We start from the raw sequence: 21,788 nt of genomic DNA, 5'->3' as shown, positions 1-21,788 counted from the left end.
GCTCCTGCTTTGTGAAGTGTGTGGAAGTGGGGCTCAGGTGAAGGCACAGGGAGGTCCTGGCCTCCCATGCCCACCCCCTGGGCCTGCAGGATGCTGAGGGCACTGCCTGAGGCCTGGGGAATGTGCCATCCACCTTAACGGAGGACACAGTTCTGGCACCTACGTATATTTAGCAAAGGCCTCCACCCAGAAAGGTAGACCGGGCCCAGCCAAGACAGCCTGCTCAGGGTCCCTTCATACCTCCCAGTACAGACTTGCACACATGAGGGGAGGAGGCCCAGTGGGGACCAACAGCATGAACCTACTCAAAAAGAGACCTACAGTGAATGGGGACGGAGGAGGCTGGAATGCAGAGGGCTTGGCTGTGGGTGCTGGGTGGCCTCTTCCCCACGTCTGTTCCCTAGGAAGCTTGACTGGATGCCCCAGGCTGGGTCTTACTGTCCTCTCTGGCCTGCATGAGTTCCATGGTACCAGCAGGTGGGCCTCACTAGCCCAGAGGTGGGCAGGGGCTTTAGGGATGCCACGCCTATGCCTGACCAGGTCTTCTCTCCACAGGCCCCAGGTGGTGCTGCTGAAACCCCAAGGTCTGGCTGGGTGGGGCATGAGGGATGAGAGGTCAGGCACCAGCTGGGCCCCTCTACAGGTCTTTCTAGCCTGCGTGCACCCACTCAGCCAGGTGGCTTCTGACCCATCACCCACACTCAGTGTCAAGACTGCTTCCTGCTTCCAGGACCTGCCTGGTTCCTGCCCAAGAATACTGGGGACAGGTCAGGACATCCACACAACAGGCTGCTTTAGGCTCATGCAGGAGGGTCTGGTGTGCCAGGGTACTCCTGGACCACTGCTAGGCCAGGGCAAGGTAAACCCCCACAGGCAGCCAGTAGGGCTCATGTTGGGTGTCAGAGACAGGTGTCAATGCACAGTGGGAGGATTACAGGACTGAAGCCCTGGCCAGCTGCTTCAGATAGAGGAGGCAGCTGTGGCCTCCAGTGGGAATGGTGGCTGACTGGTTGCTGGGACAAGGGTGAGGAAGTTTCTGCTGAGCCAGCTCAGCCCCATCCTGGGAGGAACTTCCCTCAGATCTGGGTGGATAACCCCAGGGCCTGCTGTGGCAGGTACACCATCCAGCCCAAGGGGACCAGTGCCCCTTCCAGGTGAGCAGCCACCCACACACTGTACTACAGCCTGGGGTAGGGACCCACCAGTGCTTTGAGCCCAAGGGTGAGATGCTAATACACATGGGTGGAAAGAGGCAGGGAAGGTGGGCTGTGCTTTACCAGTGGGGCTCCAGCCCACCCCCTGAAGGCACAGAGGTGTTCACTGAGTGCTGTTCACTCCATAGGTGCTGGGCAGAATGTAGGCTTGGCTTCTGAGTCCCTGGATGGTAGAGACTTGGGTGCAACTTCAGAGCGCCGTCAGGACACTGGGTAGCAGCTGCATCTGACAGACTGTGGATCTTCACCCTAATTTTTAAAATTGTTATTATTTTAGTTGTAGATAGACACAATACCTTTATTAATTTTATGTGGTGCTGAGAATGGAACCCAGGGCCTCACACATGCTAGACAAGCAAGCGCTCCACTACTGAGCCACAACTGCAGCCCTCTTCATCCTATTTTTGAAAATCCAGATTTCTATTACAATATGTGTTTATACTACATTGATAACTGGGAAAAAAACAACGGGGTATATGTTTTTCAGATAAATACCTGTGAATCCTAGTGACTTGGGCCAAGGCACGATTGAAAGTTCCAGGCCAGCATGAACAACTTAGTGAGATCCTATCTCAAAACACAAAAAGGACTGGGGATGTGCTCACTGATGAAATACCCCTGGGTTCAATCTCCAGTACCTAAATAAATACTTAGGGGAATGTGGCTGTCAGAGAGGGGTAGGCGGCATGGGGCTGCTAAGGCTCCTGCCAGTTTCTCTGCAACACACGAGGGTGGTGTCTAGATGGTGATTCAGAGTTGAGACTGGGGCAGAAAGAATCCCTGGACTCTGAGAGGTCCTGGCAGGAGTACAAACAGAGCTTCAGAGGATAGGAGGATTGTACTGGTCATGGGCAAGGGCCTGAGTCTTGTCCTAGGGACTGCAACTTGGATCTCCACAGAACACAGGGGAGGGGAGTGGGGCCTCTAGATTAGGTCAAGCAGAAACAAGATGTGGCTGGGAGCTGCTGACCTGAACCTTGGCACCCACTCCTCAGACCATCACTAGCTGGGGCTGAAGCATGTCTGAGCCCTGACCTCCAGCTGGGTCTGCAGTCCTAGTTGGCTGTGGGCCTGCAGGACATGGACAGCCTCATACCTGGGCCCAGCCTACTATAACAGCTTCCATGCTGGCAAGGAGGGTCAGCTCCCCCGCTAACCTTGGCCAGCACTCAAGAAACATTGGTGAGCACCTGGGACTGCAGGGGGCTCTCCAGTCCACCTCCCCTGCTCCCAGGAGGACTCTCCTGCTTTGCTGAGAAGCTCCTACAGGCTAGGAATGAGGGTTGGGGGGAGGGAGGTCCCCAGTCCAGAGGTCCCAGATTTCCCAGTACCTCTGCCCTGAGGACTTTGCCCTGGGGGTCCCATATAGTGAAGCAGCTCTGAGCACCTTGGGACTGGGAAGGCCATGGAAACACACAGAGAGGGGCTGCCCATACCATCCAGGGGATATGGTTCCAGGGCTCAGGACAGGCTGACAGCCAGGTGGGCAGCGCCTTCAGCATACCAGATCAAGACCCTTCCAGAACAAAACTGGAGACTTTGCTAGCTACCGCCAAGATTAACCAGGCACAGGCCGGTAATAAAGCAAATGAGGCCAGGCAGGAATCAACAGGCCATGGCCAGGGTCTCACCAGGCTGCCTCCAGCCTGCGCTGGACAGCAGGCAGTGACGGGGTGTAGGAGAGACGGGGTGGGCCCTGCACCCCAATCTGTTGTGTGCTTGCACAGTCCTATGAGATATCAGTGCCCCACTGGGCCTAGGCAGGTGAAGACTCATGCATTAAGTTCAAGCCCCTCTCTGCTGTGTCTTCTGTGCTGGTATGGGGTGAGGGGCAGCCAGCTCCTATCCTGCCCAGCCCCTTGGACCCTGGACTGCTTGCAGACACTCAGGAGGGCTTCTTGAAGAAGGCCATGCAGTTCAACAGTGTAGCCAGAGGCAAAGCCACCAAGGCTGAGAAGGGCCACAGCTCTTCTGTGCTGACCTGTTGAAACCCTTAATACCTACCATGTGTCCCCTCAGGCTAGCAGGTCACACAGCCTAATAATATTCATGAACTCCCCAAACCCAGTCTCAGCCGAATGTGGATGAGACAGGAAGCCGGGCAGGATGGTTCAGTAGCACCCAGGGCCTGGGAAGAGGAAGGGGTGACACTAAGCTATGGCCCTGTCTCCTAGGGCAGTGACAAAGTGCCGCAGTCTGGCTGGGCACAAATCACTAGTCACTGAAGCAGGAACAAACTTTATTTTTAAACTGCAGGAAAACACTTCACACAGCTCCCGGGGAATCCTCCCAAACGCGCCACGAGGCTTGTCCAGGAACCCCCAGCCGGAAATATCTCTCCCGGAAATCCCTCCTCCTGCACTTCCCCAACCAATGGGAACTCTCGGGGAATCCCCGGAAATCCCCACAAGAACTCCAAAATAGTGCGAGAACTCAAAAGTAGCGGCAGAGGCGGATAGTAATGCCTCGCCTGTCAATCAATACTGTTGGCAAAATGCCAGGGGCCATACAGACTCGGCCGTGGCTCTCAGCATCTCCCCCTTTTTGTTTAATTAAACAACAAGCAATGTGGCTTAGGGACCGTGCCTGTTAGGCAGTCCAATTCAACATATGGTCCTTACCCGTCATCGGATGAACTGACCTCTAGGCGTCAGCCTCCTGTCTTAGGTTGGTACCACTGCAATTGGATCATACCCGTCACTGACTACCAGTCCAGCATACAGCCATACTTGTGGATAGGCCTTTGCACCAGTGGGGGGGTGAGGTTCTTCGCCTCACCTCTGTTGGCCCCCAAATTTTAGACCATCACTAGTAGAAGGGAGGAGGATGCAAAATGCCATGACACTAAGCCAATTGAGGGCTCCTTTGAAAAATTGTACCACCGGTGACACCATCAGCAAAAATACTCCAGCACTACCACAAGTCGCTGCACCAACAGATAGTTCACAATGCACACAAGTGACACATAGTCCAGGCAAGTTCTGCAAGCAGTTCAAAGCAGAGGAATCTGTCAATATGTCCATTTCCTCCCAAAGTAAATCGACTCCTTAATTGAGCATTACTTGTGGAGTTATTATTCATTGATGCATCAGTTTTTACAGTTTGTTGTGATAGCTATCGAAGAAGCTGTAGTTTGGTTTTATCTTTGTCTTCACCGGCACTGGGAGGAAGATAGGAATTCTGGCAATGATGCTAAGAAAAAAATTATGTAACATTCCAACAGGCACTAAGAAAACAATTTTTTGAACAATTTACATTATCCTGAACAGAATTATTAAATATAATGAGAAGGAAAGGTGAAAGTAAACAAACAGATCTGTTAACCTCCTTATTTGTTCACATATTAAAACAATTTTCAACAGCTGTTTACCCAATCTAAATTAAACCATTAAAATCACGTGAATAAAAAAATTTGGATCCATTTATTCATGAGCGCTCCTCATATATGATATATGGACATACGCACATACAGACATACAACACAAAACAGAAGTGTGCACACATAACATACAACACTTAAGACAATAGTAAAGGCCTTGAAGCTTTACCTAGGTGAAATCTCCATTGCAATGCTTAAAAACTCCACAGTCAAAAAATAAAACTGATCAGAAAAACATTAACCTAGGTCTGTATAAGCTCAAAAATAAAATAGAACTTTATGATGTGGGAAAAGGCAAATAATAAAATAAATATTGAAAAAAGCATCCTGGTTAATCACTGTCGCAGATGTAAGAATAGCCAAACTGGAGCTCTGGATATCAGCTGTTATGGATTTGAGTCGAATCATTTTCCTTTTGTTCTGTAGAAATTGTTTTAGTTAATCTCTCTGGAATCCAAATCGGCTGCTGTTCTCCCTGTGGAAAAACACAAACAGAACCCCGACTCCAGACAATCACTGGGTCAGGACCTTTCCATTGTCCTGTTAGAATATCCTTCCAAAGTACCTTAGGCTTATGTACATTTTTTGGACACATATGCCTTTCCGCAGCACTAAGCCCTGAGGAATCCAAATTTAAAAAGTTTAGAGTAAAAAGGGTTATTTTAAGTTTATCTTTGGGTGACATATACCCCTTTCCAATTCCCCCTTTTTGCTTTAGTAAGTACATTTTAATAGTTTGATGAGCTCTTTCAACTATGCCTTGTCCCTGTGGATTGTATGGAATTCCTGTTATATGAGTAATGCCAAATGATGAGCAAAATTGTTTAAAAGAGGTAGAAGTATAACCAGGACCATTATCTGTTTTTAACTGTTTTGGAACGCCCACAGTGGCAAAATTTTGTAAGCAATGAGCTATAACATCTTTAGTTTTTTCTCCAGAATGAAGGGAGCCCATCAAAAATCCAGAAGAAGTATCAACTGTAACATGCAAATATTTTAATTTTCCAAATTGTGGCAAGTGTGTGACGTCCATCTGCCAAATATGGTTAGGTATCAGTCCTCTAGGATTGACTCCAAGATTAACTTGTGGTAAAAAGGTCACACAATTTTGACATTGTTTTATTATTTGTCTAGCTTGTTCCTTAGTTATTTTAAAACGCTTTTGTAAAGTATTAGCATTGACATGGAACCTTTTATGAAAATGTGTAGCTTCTTCTAGTGTAGAGAAAATATGTATGTCATGTGTAGTTTTATCTGCTAAATCGTTGCCCAAACTAAGGGCTCCAGGCAATCCTGTATGTGCTCTGATATGTCCTATAAAGAATGGATCTTTTCTGTCCCAGATTAGACTTTGTATAGCAGAAAACAAAGAGAAAACAGTAGAGGAAGGGGAAATCCTGCCAGCATCTTCAAGGGATACTATAGCATTAACTACATACTGACTATCAGAGAATAAATTAAATACAGAATCTTTAAACATCAAAAAAGCTTGTAAAACTGCATTAAGCTCTACCTTTTGAGCTGATTGTTTGGGTACTAAAAATGTAAAAGTTTGATCAGGGGTAACTACTGCTGCTGTACCATTATTTGACCCATCAGTGAATACATTTGGAGCATTCATGATAGGGGTTTTTCTTGTCATTTTTGGAAAAACTACAGGATGCGAAGACCAAAAAGACAACAAAGGATTAGATGGTAAGTGATTATCAAATGAAACATTAGATTTACACATGATTATTGCCCAAGTATTTAACTCATTAGCTAACTCATCAATTTGATCCATAGTATATGGAGTAATAATTTTATTGGGAGAAATTCCAAACACTCCCTTTGCTGCTTTTATTCCTTTGAGTATTAATTGTCCTACAGCCTCAGGATACCTAGTAAGAATAGTGTTAGGAGAATAAGATAAATGTATCCACAATAATGGACCTTCTTGCCAAAATACTCCTGTAGGAATATTTTTTGTTGGTAGTACAATAAATAATAAAGGCAAAGTTATATCAATTCTATCCAAATGCATATTTTCCATATATGTTTCAATAATTTTTAATGCCTTTCTTGCTTCAGGCGTTAACATGCAGGGTGAATTTGGATCTGATGGACCTTTTAGGATATCAAATAAAGGTCCCAACTCTCCTGTTGGTATGCCTAGATAAGGCCTTATCCAATTTATGTCTCCTAATAACTTTTGAAAGTCGTTAAGTGATTGGAGTTGATCTACTCGTATTTGAATTTTTGGTGGACGGACCATGGTTGAGGATAATAGAACTCCTAAATAATTAATTGGAAAATTTAATTGTACTTTATCTATTGCTATCTCTAGATTATAATTTTTTAATAAATTTTTAAGTGTGGCATAACATTCTAGCAACGTGTTTTTATCTTTGTGTGCTAACAATACATCATCCATATAGTGAAATATTTGTAGTTTAGGATTTTGATTTCTAAGTGGCTGGATTGCTTTGTTAACATAAATTTGACACATAGTTGGGCTGTTAGCCATCCCTTGAGGGAGTACTTTCCATTCATATCTCTGATCAGGACCTTCATGATTCAGTGCAGGGATAGTAAATGCAAAATGTGGACTATCCTCAGGATAAATTGGAATTGAAAAAAAAAAACAATCTTTAATATCTATAGCTAAAACGTACCAGGTTTTTGGCAAAGCAGACAATTGAGGAATCCCCGATTGAGCAGGTCCCATAATAACCATCTCATTATTAATGGCTCTTAAATCTTGCAATAATCTCCATTTACCAGATTTCTTTTTAATGACAAAAATGGGAGTATTGTAAGGAGATATGGAAGGTTGTATATATCCCTCCGCTAATTGTTGTTTGACCTGGTCATGGGCTGCTTGTATCTTTTCTTTAGTCAGGGGCCACTGAGGAACCCATACTGGTCTTTCTGATTTCCAAGTAATTTTTATTGTCTCAGTGACCCCTTCTGAAAACCCAGTCCATGTCTATTTATTCCCTGATCTATTTGAATTGGTGCTGCTATGCCTTGTTCTCCTAATCTTTTTTCTTTCCTGAAACCTTGTCTAGCCCTAATAGTGGGCGCATTTGGATTGATGTTATTTGTTAATGTCAAACCTAATTGATCTAGGACATCTCGTCCCCATAAATTTATAGGAAGATGATCCAATACATATGGCTGTATAGTTCCTTCGCATCCTTCAGGATCCTTCCAATCTAATACCATTGCACTTCTATGGGGATTAGTTGCCACTCCTAGGCCTCGAAGCGTTTGAGTGGCTTGTTGTAATGGCCAATGTTTTGGCCATTCTTGACGAGATATGATGCTAAGGTCTGCACCTGTATCCAGTAGCCCATTAAATTCATGTCCTTGAATATTTAGTTTTAGCATGGGGCGAGAATCTAAATTTAAAGACAGCATAGCCCAATCTACACCTGTGGAGCCTAATCCCCTGGAACCTCTTGCTATAGTACGGTTGGAAAATTTATCATGCAAGCTGGGTATTATTAATAACTGTGCTATTCTATCTCCTGGTGAAATTACTGATATACCCTTTGGAGAACTAGCTATAATTTTTATTTCACCTTCATAATCGGGATCAATTACCCCGGGACTTATCATAAGTCCTTTTAGCGTAGAAGAACTGCGTCCTAACAATAAGCCTACTGTTCCTTGGGGAAGAGGTCCTTTTACTCCTGTGGGAATGACTTGAACTCCCATCTCTGGAGTTAGTACTGCTCTGGCGGAGGCGCAGATGTCCAACCCTGTGCTCCCTCTGGTTTGTCTGATGAGAGATCTGATGGATAATGTGTCCTGGGCCCTACCCTGATGGGGTTGCTGGGTTCCTCCAGTGCCCCGTACATTTGTGGTCTTGGGCCCCGGAGCATTGGGCCCCCCTGTCCGTTTTTTGGCAATGGAGCCTGATGCCTTTCTCCACGATATCGTGGGTAAACACTTGGTCCTTGTCTGTTTTTTGATAACGGAGTACCCTCTATGGTGGTTTGAGAACGGCATTCATTAGCCCAATGTCTCCCTCTACGGCATCGTGGGCAAATACCCAGTATTCTATTCGTTTGATATCTAGCTTTGTTAAACCCTCCTCCTATGGGGCAACTCCTTTTAAAATGTCCTGTTTGATCACAATTATAGCATGTTTTTGGCCTGGCATCTAAAGCCTGTTGTACTGCTGCTAAGACTTGCCCTTGTTCATTAATGTCTCTACATAATTTAATATATGTGTTTAAATCTTCATGTCTCCATGGTCTAATGACCTCTCTGCAACAACGATTTGCTTGGTCATAAGCCAGTTGTTTTATAAATGGCATTGCCTGTTCTGTATCCCCAAAAATTCTAGAAGCTGCTTGAATAAGCCTATCTACAAATTCAGCGTAAGGTTCATTAGTTCCTTGTATTACCTTAGATAATTGACCTTGTAAACCTCCATGCCCCTGTAAAGTTTTCCATGCCCTAACCGCATCTATAGCAATTTGTGCGTATACGCCAGGATCATATTCAATTTGTTGCCGTTGATCCTCATAAGGTCCTTTTCCTAACAACATATCTAGATTTCTTTGAGGGTAACCGGCTGCTGCATTTCACCTAGCTGTCTCCCTGCAAAATTCCTCAGTGGCAACCTTCCATAACAAATATTGTCCTCCATTTAGCACAGATTTACACATACTAGCCCAATCTGCTGGCGTCATGTCCAAGTTGGTAATGGATTCGACCATGCTTACAGTGAACGGTGCTTGAGGACCATAGGTTGTTACAGCCTCCTTTAACTGCTTCACTGTTTTGAAATCTAAAGCACGGTGAATTCGCTGCCCTCCTGCCTGCTCAAGTACAGGGCATGCTAATCTTTGAGGTCCTGTATCAGGATCCCATCTATCAACTACGGGGTTTGAGGGCCACTCAGCTATCTCCATAGGGGGTGCTGTTGGTTGAATTACACCCTCTGGTGATAGAACGGTGTTAGTAGCAGCCTCCTGTTGTAGCTGTTTCTCCTCTAAGCTTTCTTCCTTTAAATTTTCTTCCTCTGTCTGACTAGCTTGAGAGACCTTCTCTTTTGCTTGATCTAAAATGTCTTTCTCCATGGTCTGAACCTCTAACAATTTACTTAACACTCTTTCAGTTTGTTTTTTACTAATTTCTAATCTGTTATAAAGATAACGCAACCCAATAAGATAACACAAAACAAAACCGAAACAGAATGAAACAAAAACGGAACAAAAAATCGTTGTATCAATTTTCCTATTTTCTTGATATGTGCATTTGTGGTCTATTTCTATCTCTTCCTCAGGGGCGAACAACTTCAAACCTTGAGCCAACCATTTTTCCCAATCTGCCTGAGAAAATTCTAGGGATAGGCAGCTTGAAACAAACACAAAACAAATCAAAACAAGAACACATTGTTTTTTAAAATGGTCACCCATTCTCTCGCCTTCCCTTAGGGGCAAGCAATTTCACTTACCCCGAAGCTTCAGACGTTCCCCGCACGGGCCACCAAATGCCGCAGTCTGGCTGGGCACAAATCACTAGTCACTGAAGCAGGAACAAACTTTATTTTTAAACTGCAGGAAAACACTTCACACAGCTCCCGGGGAATCGCCCCGAAGGCCAGGAGGCTTGTCCAGGAACCCCCAGCCGGAAATATCTCTCCCGGAAATCCCTCCTCCTGCACTTCCCCAACCAATGGGAACTCTCGGGGAATCCCCAGAAATCCCCACGAGAACTCCAAAATAGTGCGAGAACTCAAAAGTAGCGGCAGAGGCGGATAGTAATGCCTCGCCTGTCAATCAATACTGTTGGCAAAATGCCAGGGGCCATACAGACTCAGCCGGCTCTCAGCAACAAAGGATACTGGAAACTGGAGACAGTGGCTCCAATGGCAGGCCTGGTGGGAAGACCCCAGATAGGCCCAGCTGGGGTACTCAAAGATCAAGGCTACTGTCCAATGCTGGAGAGGATGCCCATTCAGCACAAACTAACTACTTTGTCTCCTCATCCACATAACTCTCCACCCCATGCAGAAAGTAAGCGGGTCACTCATGGTCACCCAATCCCACAGGAGCAAGCTGGGGTCACATGGGGTCTCAGAAGCCCATGCTGTGGCTCCAAGAGAAAGTTCCAGTTCCTTGAAGTGTAGAATGAGGTGGGGGACAGAAATGGAACAAAGACTGGTTGCAGCCAGGAGGGACCATGTACCTTTGTCTAGTGTCCCTGAACCCAGCTCAAGGTCTCAGATTTTTCTTTGGGACCAGGTTGGGTAGGAGCTTAGAAAGGGGGACACCACAAGCTTGTCTGAACCTTCTGTCATCCTTTAGCACCTGCTCAAACTCCTCACCTGGAGAGCTATGCTTGACAGGAGGATCTGGACCTGTGGGTGTCACAGGTGGCTCCTCTGGGGCCCCAGCCCCATTCTGGGGGACCTGGCACCCCATCATCAGGATGCCTTCCCTCTCAGACGGCATGTGACTGAGACACACAGACAGACAGGGAGAGAAAGGGTGAGGCAAGGTGCTTATGAGGAAGCACTGCGGGGAAGAGGAGCCAGCACACATGTATGTCTGCGGACCCAGGCTCCCAGTGGGCCCAGGACCGGCATGGCCCCTGGCCGTGGCCTTTGACGCTTCACTTTGGCCTTGCTCTCGCTGGCCCAGAATTGTTCCCATGCGAAGGTACAGGTGGCCTGCTCCCACCCCGGGCCCACGGAACACTTCCAGATGCGGCCTCAATGTCCAGCCATTCCTGCCACTGGAGCCCTGAAAAACGAGGGTCTCTGTCTCCTCCGCTCGTGCCAGGTGAGCCCCGCAGCCCAGCGCGAGGCTGGGGCTGATTTTGGCTTCGCCCCGACTTGGAAGTGCCCCTGTGGTCTTGGGGACGTCACTCAGCATGTCAGCGCACTCGGATCAGTCTGGTCTGTCATATGTCACCGGGTCGCAACTTCAGGGACCTACAAGTCAGGTACTCAGGGAGCCAGCCCCGGCCACTGCAGACTAGAGCTCGACCCCGGCCCTCTACCGCGATTGGAGACTGGCACCCCGCGGTGGCAGAAAGATGGACGAGCCAGCCAATCAGAGCCAATCCTGGGGGGTGCGGCCTGCGCAGGCGCGGCTGCGGACACCGCCCCCCAGCGAAAGGGCGTCCCGCGGGGCGGGACTTCCGACCGGGACAGTGGGGCTTCCGGCGGGCGGCGCGGCTCGGCGGATGGCCTCGCTCCGGGCTGCCCGTCTAGCCTCGCTCGCAGTCGCCGGTGTCTGGTCGCTGCCTCTGGGCCGCCCGCCGCCCGCGCCCTGCTCGGCCTGGGCCGCCGCCATGGAGCCCGCGCCGCGCTGGCTGGCGGGGCTGCGCTTCGACAACCGTGCTCTGCGCCTGCTGCCGGTGGAGACGCCGCCGCCGGGCCCCGAGGGCGCCCCGTCTGCGCCGCGGCTCGTGCCCGGGGCCTGCTTCAGCCGCGCGCGCCCCGCTCCGCTGCAGCAGCCGCGCGTCGTGGCGCTGTCGGGGTCGGCGCTGGCGCTGCTGGGGCTGGAGGCCGCCGGGCGCGAGGCCGAGGCGGAGGCCGAGGCCGCGCTCTTCTTCAGCGGCAACGCGCTGCTGCCCGGCGCCGAGCCGGCCGCGCACTGCTACTGCGGGCACCAGTTCGGGCAGTTCGCGGGGCAGCTGGGCGATGGCGCCGCCATGTACCTGGGCGAGGTGTGCACGGCGGCCGGCGAGCGCTGGGAGCTGCAGCTCAAGGGCGCCGGCCCCACGCCCTTCTCCAGGTGCGCGGGGGCTCGGGGAGGCGGGTGACCCTCGGCCGCGCCCGCGCCCTTCAGTGAGGCGGGTGGGACGTGCTCGTGTCCTCCTGAGTTGGGCCAGCCCTGATCTTGGAAGGATGTCGTGGTGGGTAGCGTGTCCTGGCGAAGGGACCAGGGACAGAGCCGCCCCAGGCTCTGCCTGGGCTCCTGCTGACTGGCGGCGCGGGGCGGTCCCACTGCCCCTTCTGTCGGATGAAGCGTCTTTCGTTAAGAACACAGCACTGATGGCCATCCACGCTGTCCTCATGACACGCAGAGGACTTTAGAGCCAGTTCCACGAATTACTGTCGCGACGCTCATGTTTACCCGGCTTCCCAGGCCCGTGCTCCTCCCTCCAGTGCCACCTGGGCGGCCTCCCTCCCCGCAGCATCTCAGCTGGTGTTCCTTCACAGAGGCCCCTGTGGGCTCACCCTACCCTCTGGGGGACAGAAGCTCTTCAGACCCACCTTCCCTGTGTCCCTCTCCTGGGCCAGCCCTTTCTGGTCACCCTGTGGAGGCACACAGGTGGTCCGAACCAGCCTACCCCAGTAGAGCTTGTCCCATGGCTGGCCTGCCTCCTAGACACCCCAGCACCTGTTCTGCTGTGCTGCTTTTCACTGCAGTTCACGGGCTTTTTTTTTTTTTTTTTCGTGAACCAGGGATTGAGCCCAAGGGGCCTTGTTCACTGAGCCACATCCTCAGCCATTTTTTATATTTTGTTTAGAGACCAGATTTCACTGAGTTGACCAGGCTGGTCCTGAACTCTAAATCCTCCTGCCTCAGCCTCCTGAGCCACTGTAACGGGGATTAGAGGTGTGTGCCACTGTGCCAGGCTGCCGTTCACGTATTTGCTCATACTCTGTGCTTGTTCAGTGACTTAAAATTAGACGTAACCTGCATTTTATGTTCAGTGGTCAAATATTCCAGATCTGAGGGTTTCACCCCTTCTCTTTCTAGCCACTGACATGTCCACCAGCTCAAAGCACCCTCCCTCTTCATCTCCCAGGCCAGTCCTCAGAATGACTGGCTCGTCCTCATCTCCAGGTTGCAGCCTTTTAGCTCTAACACATTCACTGAGCTGTGCATGGTCCCCAGCAGCCTGCTTACAGGCATCTTGTGGACAGTGTCCAGAGACCTTTTTCTGAGCCTCTTTAAAGTTCATGCTTTCGTCCTGATGATGCTTCGTCTTTATCGGTTATAAAGACCAGCTTGTGAAATAAATCAGGTTCCTGTTGGAGGATGCTTTTTTTTTTTCTTTGTTAGTGCTGCAGGTGAGATGTTCTCCCACCCTGCCTCAGAAAATGCTTTAAAATAGATAGATGTATCTTTATTTTTTATTTATTTACATGTGGTGCTGAGGATTGAACCCAGTGCCTCACACATGCTAGGCAAGTGCCCACCACTGAGCCCCAGCCCCAGAAAATGCTTTTTATGTTTAGAGACTTGGGGGGGTTTATTCAGTGTTCCAAGACTTGAGGTATGGTAGAATACTTTGGCTAAGTTGCCCAGGCTGGCCCCAGATTTGCGGTTGTCCTGCCTTGGCCTCCAAATAACAGGGACCTGGGTGTGTGCTACCATAGCTTCTAAAACATTTTCCTTTAAGAGGAAGGGGGTCTTTGGACCCTTGCTCAGGCTCGGCCTACCCTTCTGTGGCCTCAGCAGTTCTAGATGAGGCTGAGGCCCATGGTGGTTGTGAGCCTCTAGGTGTGACTTTGAGGGGCAGGTAGGTTGTTCTCACCCCTGCCTACTGTGGCTGTTGGGGTTCCAGGACAGGCCTCTACTGGCCAGTTCAGGAAAGTCAATACCTGGGCTTCGGTCCCAAAGCAAGGCAGTGTGCCTACTTGCCCAGGACAAGGTTCACAAAGCAAAAGCCAGAACCACAGTATGAAAATCCAACACAAGACTCACAGCAGCCCAAGCCACAGGGCTCACAGGACACGTGGCTGGTTTTATCAGATTCCAGGTGAGCTGGACTGTGCTGGCTTCTGGGCAACCTTGAGGCGTCTTGCTGGGCTAAGGAGCAACTCCCATAGCTAGGAGGGTGGCGTGCCCTGGGAGATATAGGCCCTGGCATAGTTCCTCTGAGCCCAGGAGATGGCAGGTAAGGGGCAGATGAGACTGAGGCACCCGAGGTGGGCACCGTCACCCCTCAACCCGGTTCACTGCCTGGCCCCACTAGGTCTCCGGAAGTGTTAGTTGAGCCTGGAATGAGCCCTCCTCTGCCGCACGAGTCCAGGTCTGCCCAGCACCTTAAGGCCCTTGGCCCCGAGAACCAACCAGTCTAGGGCTGACCCAGCATCCAGTCTCATGTCTGTGGACAGCAGTCCACCCTGTGGTACCCTCTCCCCCAGTATCCAGCTGAGGTGGAAGCCACACTCCTCACCTTCCCAGGTGGGCTTGCTCTTTGACATCTGCCTTTGCTGTGTTTCCAACTACCACCACCACAGCCCTTCCCTGGGCATACTGTGGGTTTGTATGGGTTCTGGACAGGGCCCTTGGAGATCAGCATGACCTAGACATGGCCCGTCCAAGTGTTGTGTGCGCTGCTGCCCCTGCTGGCTGGCTGATGGGCAGCACCTCCCCAGGCCTGTCACCAGGAGCAGATGCAGCCACCGTGTGCCCATGTGCTATTCTGCCCATTGTATGCTTGGAGCCCGGCCTCTCTGCTGGTGGTGCTGGGGGCGGAGCTGTTGGGGTGCCCATCTCTGGCAGCTCACCTCACCCTGATGAGCAGGAGACTCCAAGCTCACCTTCTCATGGGCTGATTCAGTTTTCTCTGTACTGCAAATAGTGCTGGTGTGTATCTGTGCATTGTGATAAGAACATTTCTGTGGATAAATTAATACATTTCTGTGAATAAAGCCTGCAGGCTTGAGGGTGTGCTTTGGGCTAGTGGGGTCTCCTCTGTCCTCCACTGGGCTGGATTGTGTGGCTCTTATACCTGGGCACACAATGTCTGGAATCGTCTGAGGTGGCCTTTGTTCTCAGTGCTGTTGGAGCTGCACAAGAACCATTTGGCTGAGAATGTCGTTTGGGTGTGTCTTTGCTCAAGTGGACACCTGTCTGACAGGCACTGGCCTCTGTGTTTGATTTCAGACAGGCCGATGGCCGCAAAGTCCTGCGGTCGAGCATCCGGGAATTTCTCTGCAGTGAGGCCATGTTCCACCTGGGGGTTCCCACCACACGGGCTGGGGCCTGCGTCACATCTGAGTCCACGGTGGTGCGTGATGTGTTCTATGATGGTAATCCAAAACACGAAAAGTGCACAGTTGTGTTGCGAATGGCTCCCACCTTCATCAGGTAATGCTGGTCCTCTGGGCCTGCCTGCACGCCTGCTTGTAGAGTCCTAGGCTTGTGCAGCCAGAAGGTCGCGCAGAACAGAGGAGCCAGCAGACTGGTATTCCATGCCCCAGGAGAGACTCAGTGCAGGAGGTTGGTTGTCCCATCCTGGTAGACGGTGGGGCTGGCTGGGCAGAGGGACCCCTACAGGACCGTGCCTGGGAGGAGGGGCTGTCCAAAAGGAGATTCCTAGGAGTGTAAGACAAGGAACTATCTAAAATTGACCAAGGAAGTGGGCTCAGTGTCATAAGAAAAAGGCTGATAAAAAGCGGGTGTGCTGTAGTCCTTGTGGTCATCCTTACCTGTCCAGATGCAGTCCAGCTGCTCAGTGACCGGAGTCCTTTCTGGTGCTTTCCTACCCCAGGCCCTGGGCCACACAGTCCTCAAGAAGCCACAGCACCAGGTGTGCTCCGTGCTCTCAGGCCCTCTCAGGACAGCTGGGAACAACATGTAAACATCTGTATTTATTGAAAACAATAACAAGTTCACCACAATCTCTCAAGTGCTGTGGAAGGTTGTTTTGCTTGGTACTGAGGATTGATTGAGCCAAAGGCACTCAACCCCTGAGCCACATCCCCAGCCCCTTTTTATATTTTATTTAGAAACAGGGTCTCACTAAGTTGCTTAGGGCCTTGTTCCTGCCTCAGCCTTGCAAGCCACTGGGATTACAGCCGTGCGCCAGCGCATCTGGCTGGTTTTCCCATATTTGTAAAGCGGTTTCTGACCATGAGAAACCTCAGCATTATCCTCATCTTATCTCTGCCATCACCTCGCTGCCGGACTTCTAGCACCTTCAGAACTGATTCCCTGAACCAAGAGCTGGGCTCACCTTGTGGTTCTCCCATTCTGCCAGGTCCCCGACAGCCACCAGCTGCTCATGCCTGAGATAGACTGGAGGGTCTCTGGCCTTTCTGACCAGCGGGGGAGTAGGAGGAACCAGGGCCCAGGTCTGCCTTGTGGTGGCTCTGATGATGCTTGCTGGAGGCTGTTTTGTCTCTGCCATACCCGCAGCCTCTCGGCCTCGGCCCACTAGTTGCCAGAAGCAATCCCAGTATGACAACAAACTGCCTGCAGCCTTGGCTGCTGTGGCTTCTGCTGAGAGCCACTGGGACCTGCAGCCTAGAACCCAGAATCCCTGCCGGGATGCTGGAGTGGGGCAGGAGAAGCTGTGGCCATCTCTGGGCCCCAGGCTGCCAGAGTAGGAGCTGTCTGCCTGAAAATGAGCCAGGATCCAGGTGCACCTGGCCTTCAGAGCTGGTGGCCTGCTGCCTGACCAGGGTGCTTTCCTGCAGGGCCTCAGCTGGCTTCTTTTTTATTTTTCTTACAAGGTGCTGGGGTCTCTGAATTGTCAAACACCTGGGTCTTCCCTCCAGGTTTGGATCCTTTGAGATTTTTAAGCCTGCTGATGAGCATACGGGGCGTGCAGGTCCCAGTGTGGGACGGAATGACATCAGAGTCCAGATGCTTGACTATGTGATTGGCTCTTTCTACCCTGAAATCCAGGCTGCCCACGCCCACTGCAGCGACCAGGTGCAGAGAAACGGTGCCTTCTTCCGAGAGGTAGGTGGAGGCCAAGCACCACGGGCCCCTGTGCCCAGGAACTGGAGGCCTGTTTCAGTCAGTTTTTTTGCTGTTGTGACCAAAAGACCTGATTTTAGAGAAGGAAAAGTTTATTTGGGAGCTCATGATTTCAGAGGTCTCAGTCAGCTGGCTCCACTCCTCAGGGCCCCAGGTGAGGCAGAACATCATGGCAGAAGGGTGTGACGAGGGAGGAGCTCAGGACATGGCACCAGGAAGCAGAGAGCGATAGAGCTCTGCTCACCAGGCACAAGATGTACACCCCAAAGGCACACCCCAGTGACCCCCTCCTCCAGCCACACCCTGTGCCTTCCGTTACCACCAGCTAGTTCCCACAGGCCATCAGTGCACTGATTGTGCCAGGGCTCTCCCAACCCAGTGACTTCACGGTGAGCCTGCCTGCAGCGTCTGCACATAAACTTTTGGAGGACACTCCCATCTAAACCATAGCAGGGCCCAACCCACTGCTGAACACAGTCATTTCAGCCACGGACAAAGCTTTTACCCAGGTGCCATCCTCTCCTGCAGCCTTGTGGCTTGGGCAGCTGGCAAGCACACGAGTCAGGCTTTGAGCACTGCTGGGGCCTGGGGCACTGTGGTACTTGAGCTTCCTTGAGGGGTCTGTGTGCTGGGTATATCTGCAGGAGCCAGCAAGGCCCTGGCCTGGGGAGAGCATTGGAGGGGAGGACTGGCCTGTTGTCATCTGGGGGAGACATGGATTGCCCAAGTTGGGTCTGGGCCCCTGCCCCAGGCAGCACACTCGTCTGCTCAGTCAGGTTACCACCTGGTCTGGCCCACAGCCTGCAGCCTCAGTGGGCAGAGGGAAAGAGGAAGGTCCAGGCCAGGTAAGGTACACAGGGGTCGTCTCCAAGGGCCAGACCACCATGGAGCCACTGCAGCCAGGGCAGGTTCAGGCCCATCTGCCCAGTGGCTTGGGCTGGGGCACCACAGGTCAACAGCAGTGGCACTAAGCAGGTGTCGGTGGGTCCATTACACAACAGGTCCCTCCTCTGGCCAGCTCAGCCACATGGCACAGGTGTAGGTAGGTGGTCTGGTCAGCTTGCTCCATCCCTCTGAGCTTGGTCTGACAGCGAAGCTGAAAGGACAGTGCTGCCCAGTTCTCAGGAGCATCTGTGCTCTGACATGAAACAAGACACATGCAGGACCCTGCTGGGCAAGGGCATGGTGCAGCGAGGGCCCTGGAGGCAGCCCTGCATCCTGAGACTCCTGTTCTCCAGCAGCACTAGTTGGGGGGCACCATGTGGTGGGAGTGCTGGGTGAGCAGCAGGGCTGGTGGGCACACCCCATCTTGTGGCACCCAGTGTGGATAGGCAGCAGCTTGCAGGGCACCTCAGCCTGGACCCAGCACATTGTGCCAGGTGGCATGTTCCTTACTGGTACCCATGGGGCCTTTATTTATATATTTATTTTTGAGAGAGAGAGAGAACTTTTTAATATTTATTTTTCAGTTTTCGGCAGACACAACATCTTTATTTTTTTATTTTTATGTGGTGCTGAGGATCGAACCCAGCGCCCCGCGCATGCCAGGCGAGCGCGTTACCGCTTGAGCCACATCCCCAGCCCCCCATGGGGCCTTTATAATGGGCCCAAGTCTGCCCAACCAAATCGGTGCCTGATTTTTCTGGTTTGGTTAAAAACCAAAATGGTGAGCATATGAGGAACGGAAGGCGGTGTAAGTGGCAGCTGAGGCCCCACGTGCCAGCTCACCCAGACACACCTCTGCTGGAACACTGAGCAGGGACTACAGGGGCCCTGGGTAGAGACCCCCAGACGTCGTTGGAGAGCAGGAATCACTCAGAAACACTGCTGGCTTTGCGGGGGTCGGTGGACAGTGAGGGTGGGTGGGGTGGGGCAGGACCAGGGAGGGAGCTGTCAGCACCTGTCCTTCCCCAGGTGATACGACGCACAGCCCGCATGGTGGCCGAGTGGCAGTGTGTAGGCTTCTGCCATGGCGTGCTCAACACTGACAACATGAGCATCGTGGGGCTTACCATTGACTATGGGCCCTTTGGCTTCCTGGACAGGTGAGCCGTCCCTTGGGCTGCAAGTGGTGAGCTATAGGCAGCCTGCTGCCCACCTGGGAACTAACCCCTGAGGTGCAGGCCCCAGCCGCAGTCACAGGGTGAGGGAAGGCAGGGAGCATCTGACGTGGGGCGTGGGGATTGTGTGCACAAGTCTTTTTTCAGTGTTTAATTCTTAACAACGCCTGACTGGCCATTCCTGGAAGCAGAAATCTCCTGGAGGGTTTTGAGCAAAAGCAGTGTGAGCTGTCTGTGGCATTTTATAAAGGTTCCCTCCCCTGTGGGTTTGGGCACAGGTGGTGGGCAGGAAGTCAGGGCTGTGTGGCCCCTGGCGGGCGGAGGAGAGCCCAGCTTCCCTGCACTTGAGGTGTAGGCAGAAGAACCAGGGCCATCCAGAGTCAGGGCAGGACGGGGTGGTGGCCACACAGGGCCTGCCCTCTGGGTGTGTCCTTCACGGCACTGCAGTCTGGCCTGTGTGGCAGGTACGACCCTGACCACGTGTGCAATGCTTCGGACGGCGCTGGGCGCTACTCGTACAGCAGGCAGCCCGAGGTGTGCAAGTGGAACCTGCGGAAGCTGGCGGAGGCACTGGAGCCCGAGCTGCCCCGCGAACTAGCTGAAGCCGCCCTGGAGGAGGAGTTTGACTCCGAGTTCCAAAGGCGCTACCTGCAGAAGATGCGCAGTAAGCTCGGCCTCGTATGTGTGGCACAGGACGGGGATGGAGCACTGGTGGCCAGGCTCCTGGAGACCATGCACCAGACTGGTGAGTGGGCACACATTGCAGCCAGTTCTGGCATTATTACTGTGGGCAAATTCGCAATTTTCCCTTTTCACCTTTTTTTTGGGGGGGGGGGGCAGGTACTGGGGACTGAACCCAGTGGTGCTTTACCACTGAGCTGCACCCCGAGTCCTTTTAGAGACAATGTCTTATTAAGTCGCTGAGGCCTTGGACTTACGATCCTTCTGCCTCAGCAGCTGGGCCATCAGACCTGGCCCCTATTGACCATTTTAGAGATACACACTCAGTGTCTTTGAGCACATCTGAATGCCATGCAGCCACCACCACCATCCTGAACCCAAACTTGGCCTCCTTGAAACTCCAACCCTTAGAGCCCTAACAGCCCTGACACCCACCATTCCACTTTCCAAGTGTGACCATGACTGGCTCTTGTAGCATATGTCCAGATCTTCTTCTTCTTATTATTATTATTATTTGGTACTGGGGATTGAACTTGGGGGCATTTGACCACTGAGCCCCATCCTCAGCCCTATTTTGTGTTTTATTTAGAGACAGGGTCTCACTGAGTTGCTTAGTGCCTTGCTTTTGCTGAGGCTGACTTTGCGATCCTCCCGGGCTGCTGGGATTACAGGTCACCTGGCCAGACCTGTTAAGGCCCAGTAACATCCTGTCCTGGGAGGGATGTTTGGCTACACACAGGATGCTGATGCAGGCGAGGGTTATGTCCACTGTTGGCTATCGTGTGCACAGTGCTGCTTTGTAAATGAGCATGCAGACACCAGTCTGGTCCCTGCTTCCATTTCTTTTGTAGGTGGTTGGTAGGATTGCCCGGCTGTGTTTAATTTACCGCAGCTTCTGGCTCCATGTTGAACAGAAATGGTGACAATGGGCAGCCTCACTTTGTTCCTGGTCTTGGGGAAAACCTGTCCTTGTCCATCAAGCATGCCATCAGCTGTGGGCTTTTTGCATGTAGCTTTTGTCAAAGAGCTTTTCTATTCCTAATTCACTGTTCTCACCAGGAAAGGCTGTTGGAGTTGTCCATCAAGATGATCATGTGGTTGTACTCCTCCAACCATATTTCCTTGCATTTGGGGATGAATCCTGCTTGGTCGTGAAGTGCAGTCCTGTTAAGACTCAGTACAGTTCCTGTATTTGGTGTGCTAATCTCTTGTTGAGGATTTTTGTCCCTGTGTTCCTGAGGGATATTGGCCTGTAGTCTCCTTGTAGTGCCTGGCATGGACATCCAGGCAGAAGCTGGCCTTTGAATTACAGGCTGCTTCCTTTCCCCCAGAGAAGTTTCAGAGGCATTGTTGGTCTTTTGGGTTTGGTTTAGGTTCTGTTGCTGTTTTTGGCACTGAGGGTTGAACACAGTGGTGCAGTACCACTGAGCCCATTCCTGGCGCTTTTCCTCTGTGAGACCAGGCCCCAGCAAGCTGTTCAGATGGCGTCACAGGTGTGGCCCCTGTGCCTGGCAGAACCTCCTGTCTGAAGGGGAGCTCCTCCTCAGCCCCTACAGGCCCCATTCCACACCAGGCACTTCACAAATGAGAGTGGGCAGTGTCCTCCATGAATTCCCCCTTCACTCTCCACCAGTGACACACACTTGCACATTTGATGCATCCCCTCCTCTTGTCTGATTTTTTTTTTTTGGCGGGGGGGGGGGGGGTACTGGGGATTAAACTCAGACACTCGCCCACTGAGCCACATGCCAGCCCTGTTTTGTATTTTATTTAGAGACAG

At 51.4% G+C, this 21,788-nt stretch overlaps 1 protein-coding gene across 1 annotated transcript in view; it reads left to right on the top strand.

Annotated features, from left to right (window-relative positions):
* The first annotated feature begins 11,755 nt into the window (after positions 1 to 11,755).
* Selenoo (selenoprotein O) overlaps positions 11,756 to 21,788 on the top strand; it is a 13,166-nt gene continuing 3,133 nt past the window's right edge. Inside the window, exons 1-5 of the mRNA XM_027953139.3 lie at positions 11,756 to 12,335; positions 15,447 to 15,650; positions 17,063 to 17,249; positions 19,182 to 19,312; positions 19,792 to 20,072. Coding sequence (XP_027808940.2) covers positions 11,782 to 12,335; positions 15,447 to 15,650; positions 17,063 to 17,249; positions 19,182 to 19,312; positions 19,792 to 20,072 — 1,357 coding nt within the window. The 5' untranslated portion in view covers positions 11,756 to 11,781. The remainder of the gene's footprint in view (positions 12,336 to 15,446; positions 15,651 to 17,062; positions 17,250 to 19,181; positions 19,313 to 19,791; positions 20,073 to 21,788) is intronic.

The sequence above is a fragment of the Marmota flaviventris genome, chromosome 3 (assembly GCF_047511675.1).
Source record: "Marmota flaviventris isolate mMarFla1 chromosome 3, mMarFla1.hap1, whole genome shotgun sequence".
NCBI classification, from domain to species: Eukaryota; Metazoa; Chordata; class Mammalia; order Rodentia; family Sciuridae; genus Marmota; species Marmota flaviventris.
Note: the sequence above shows the minus strand (reverse complement) of the source record. Positions and strands in the feature narration are given on the sequence as shown.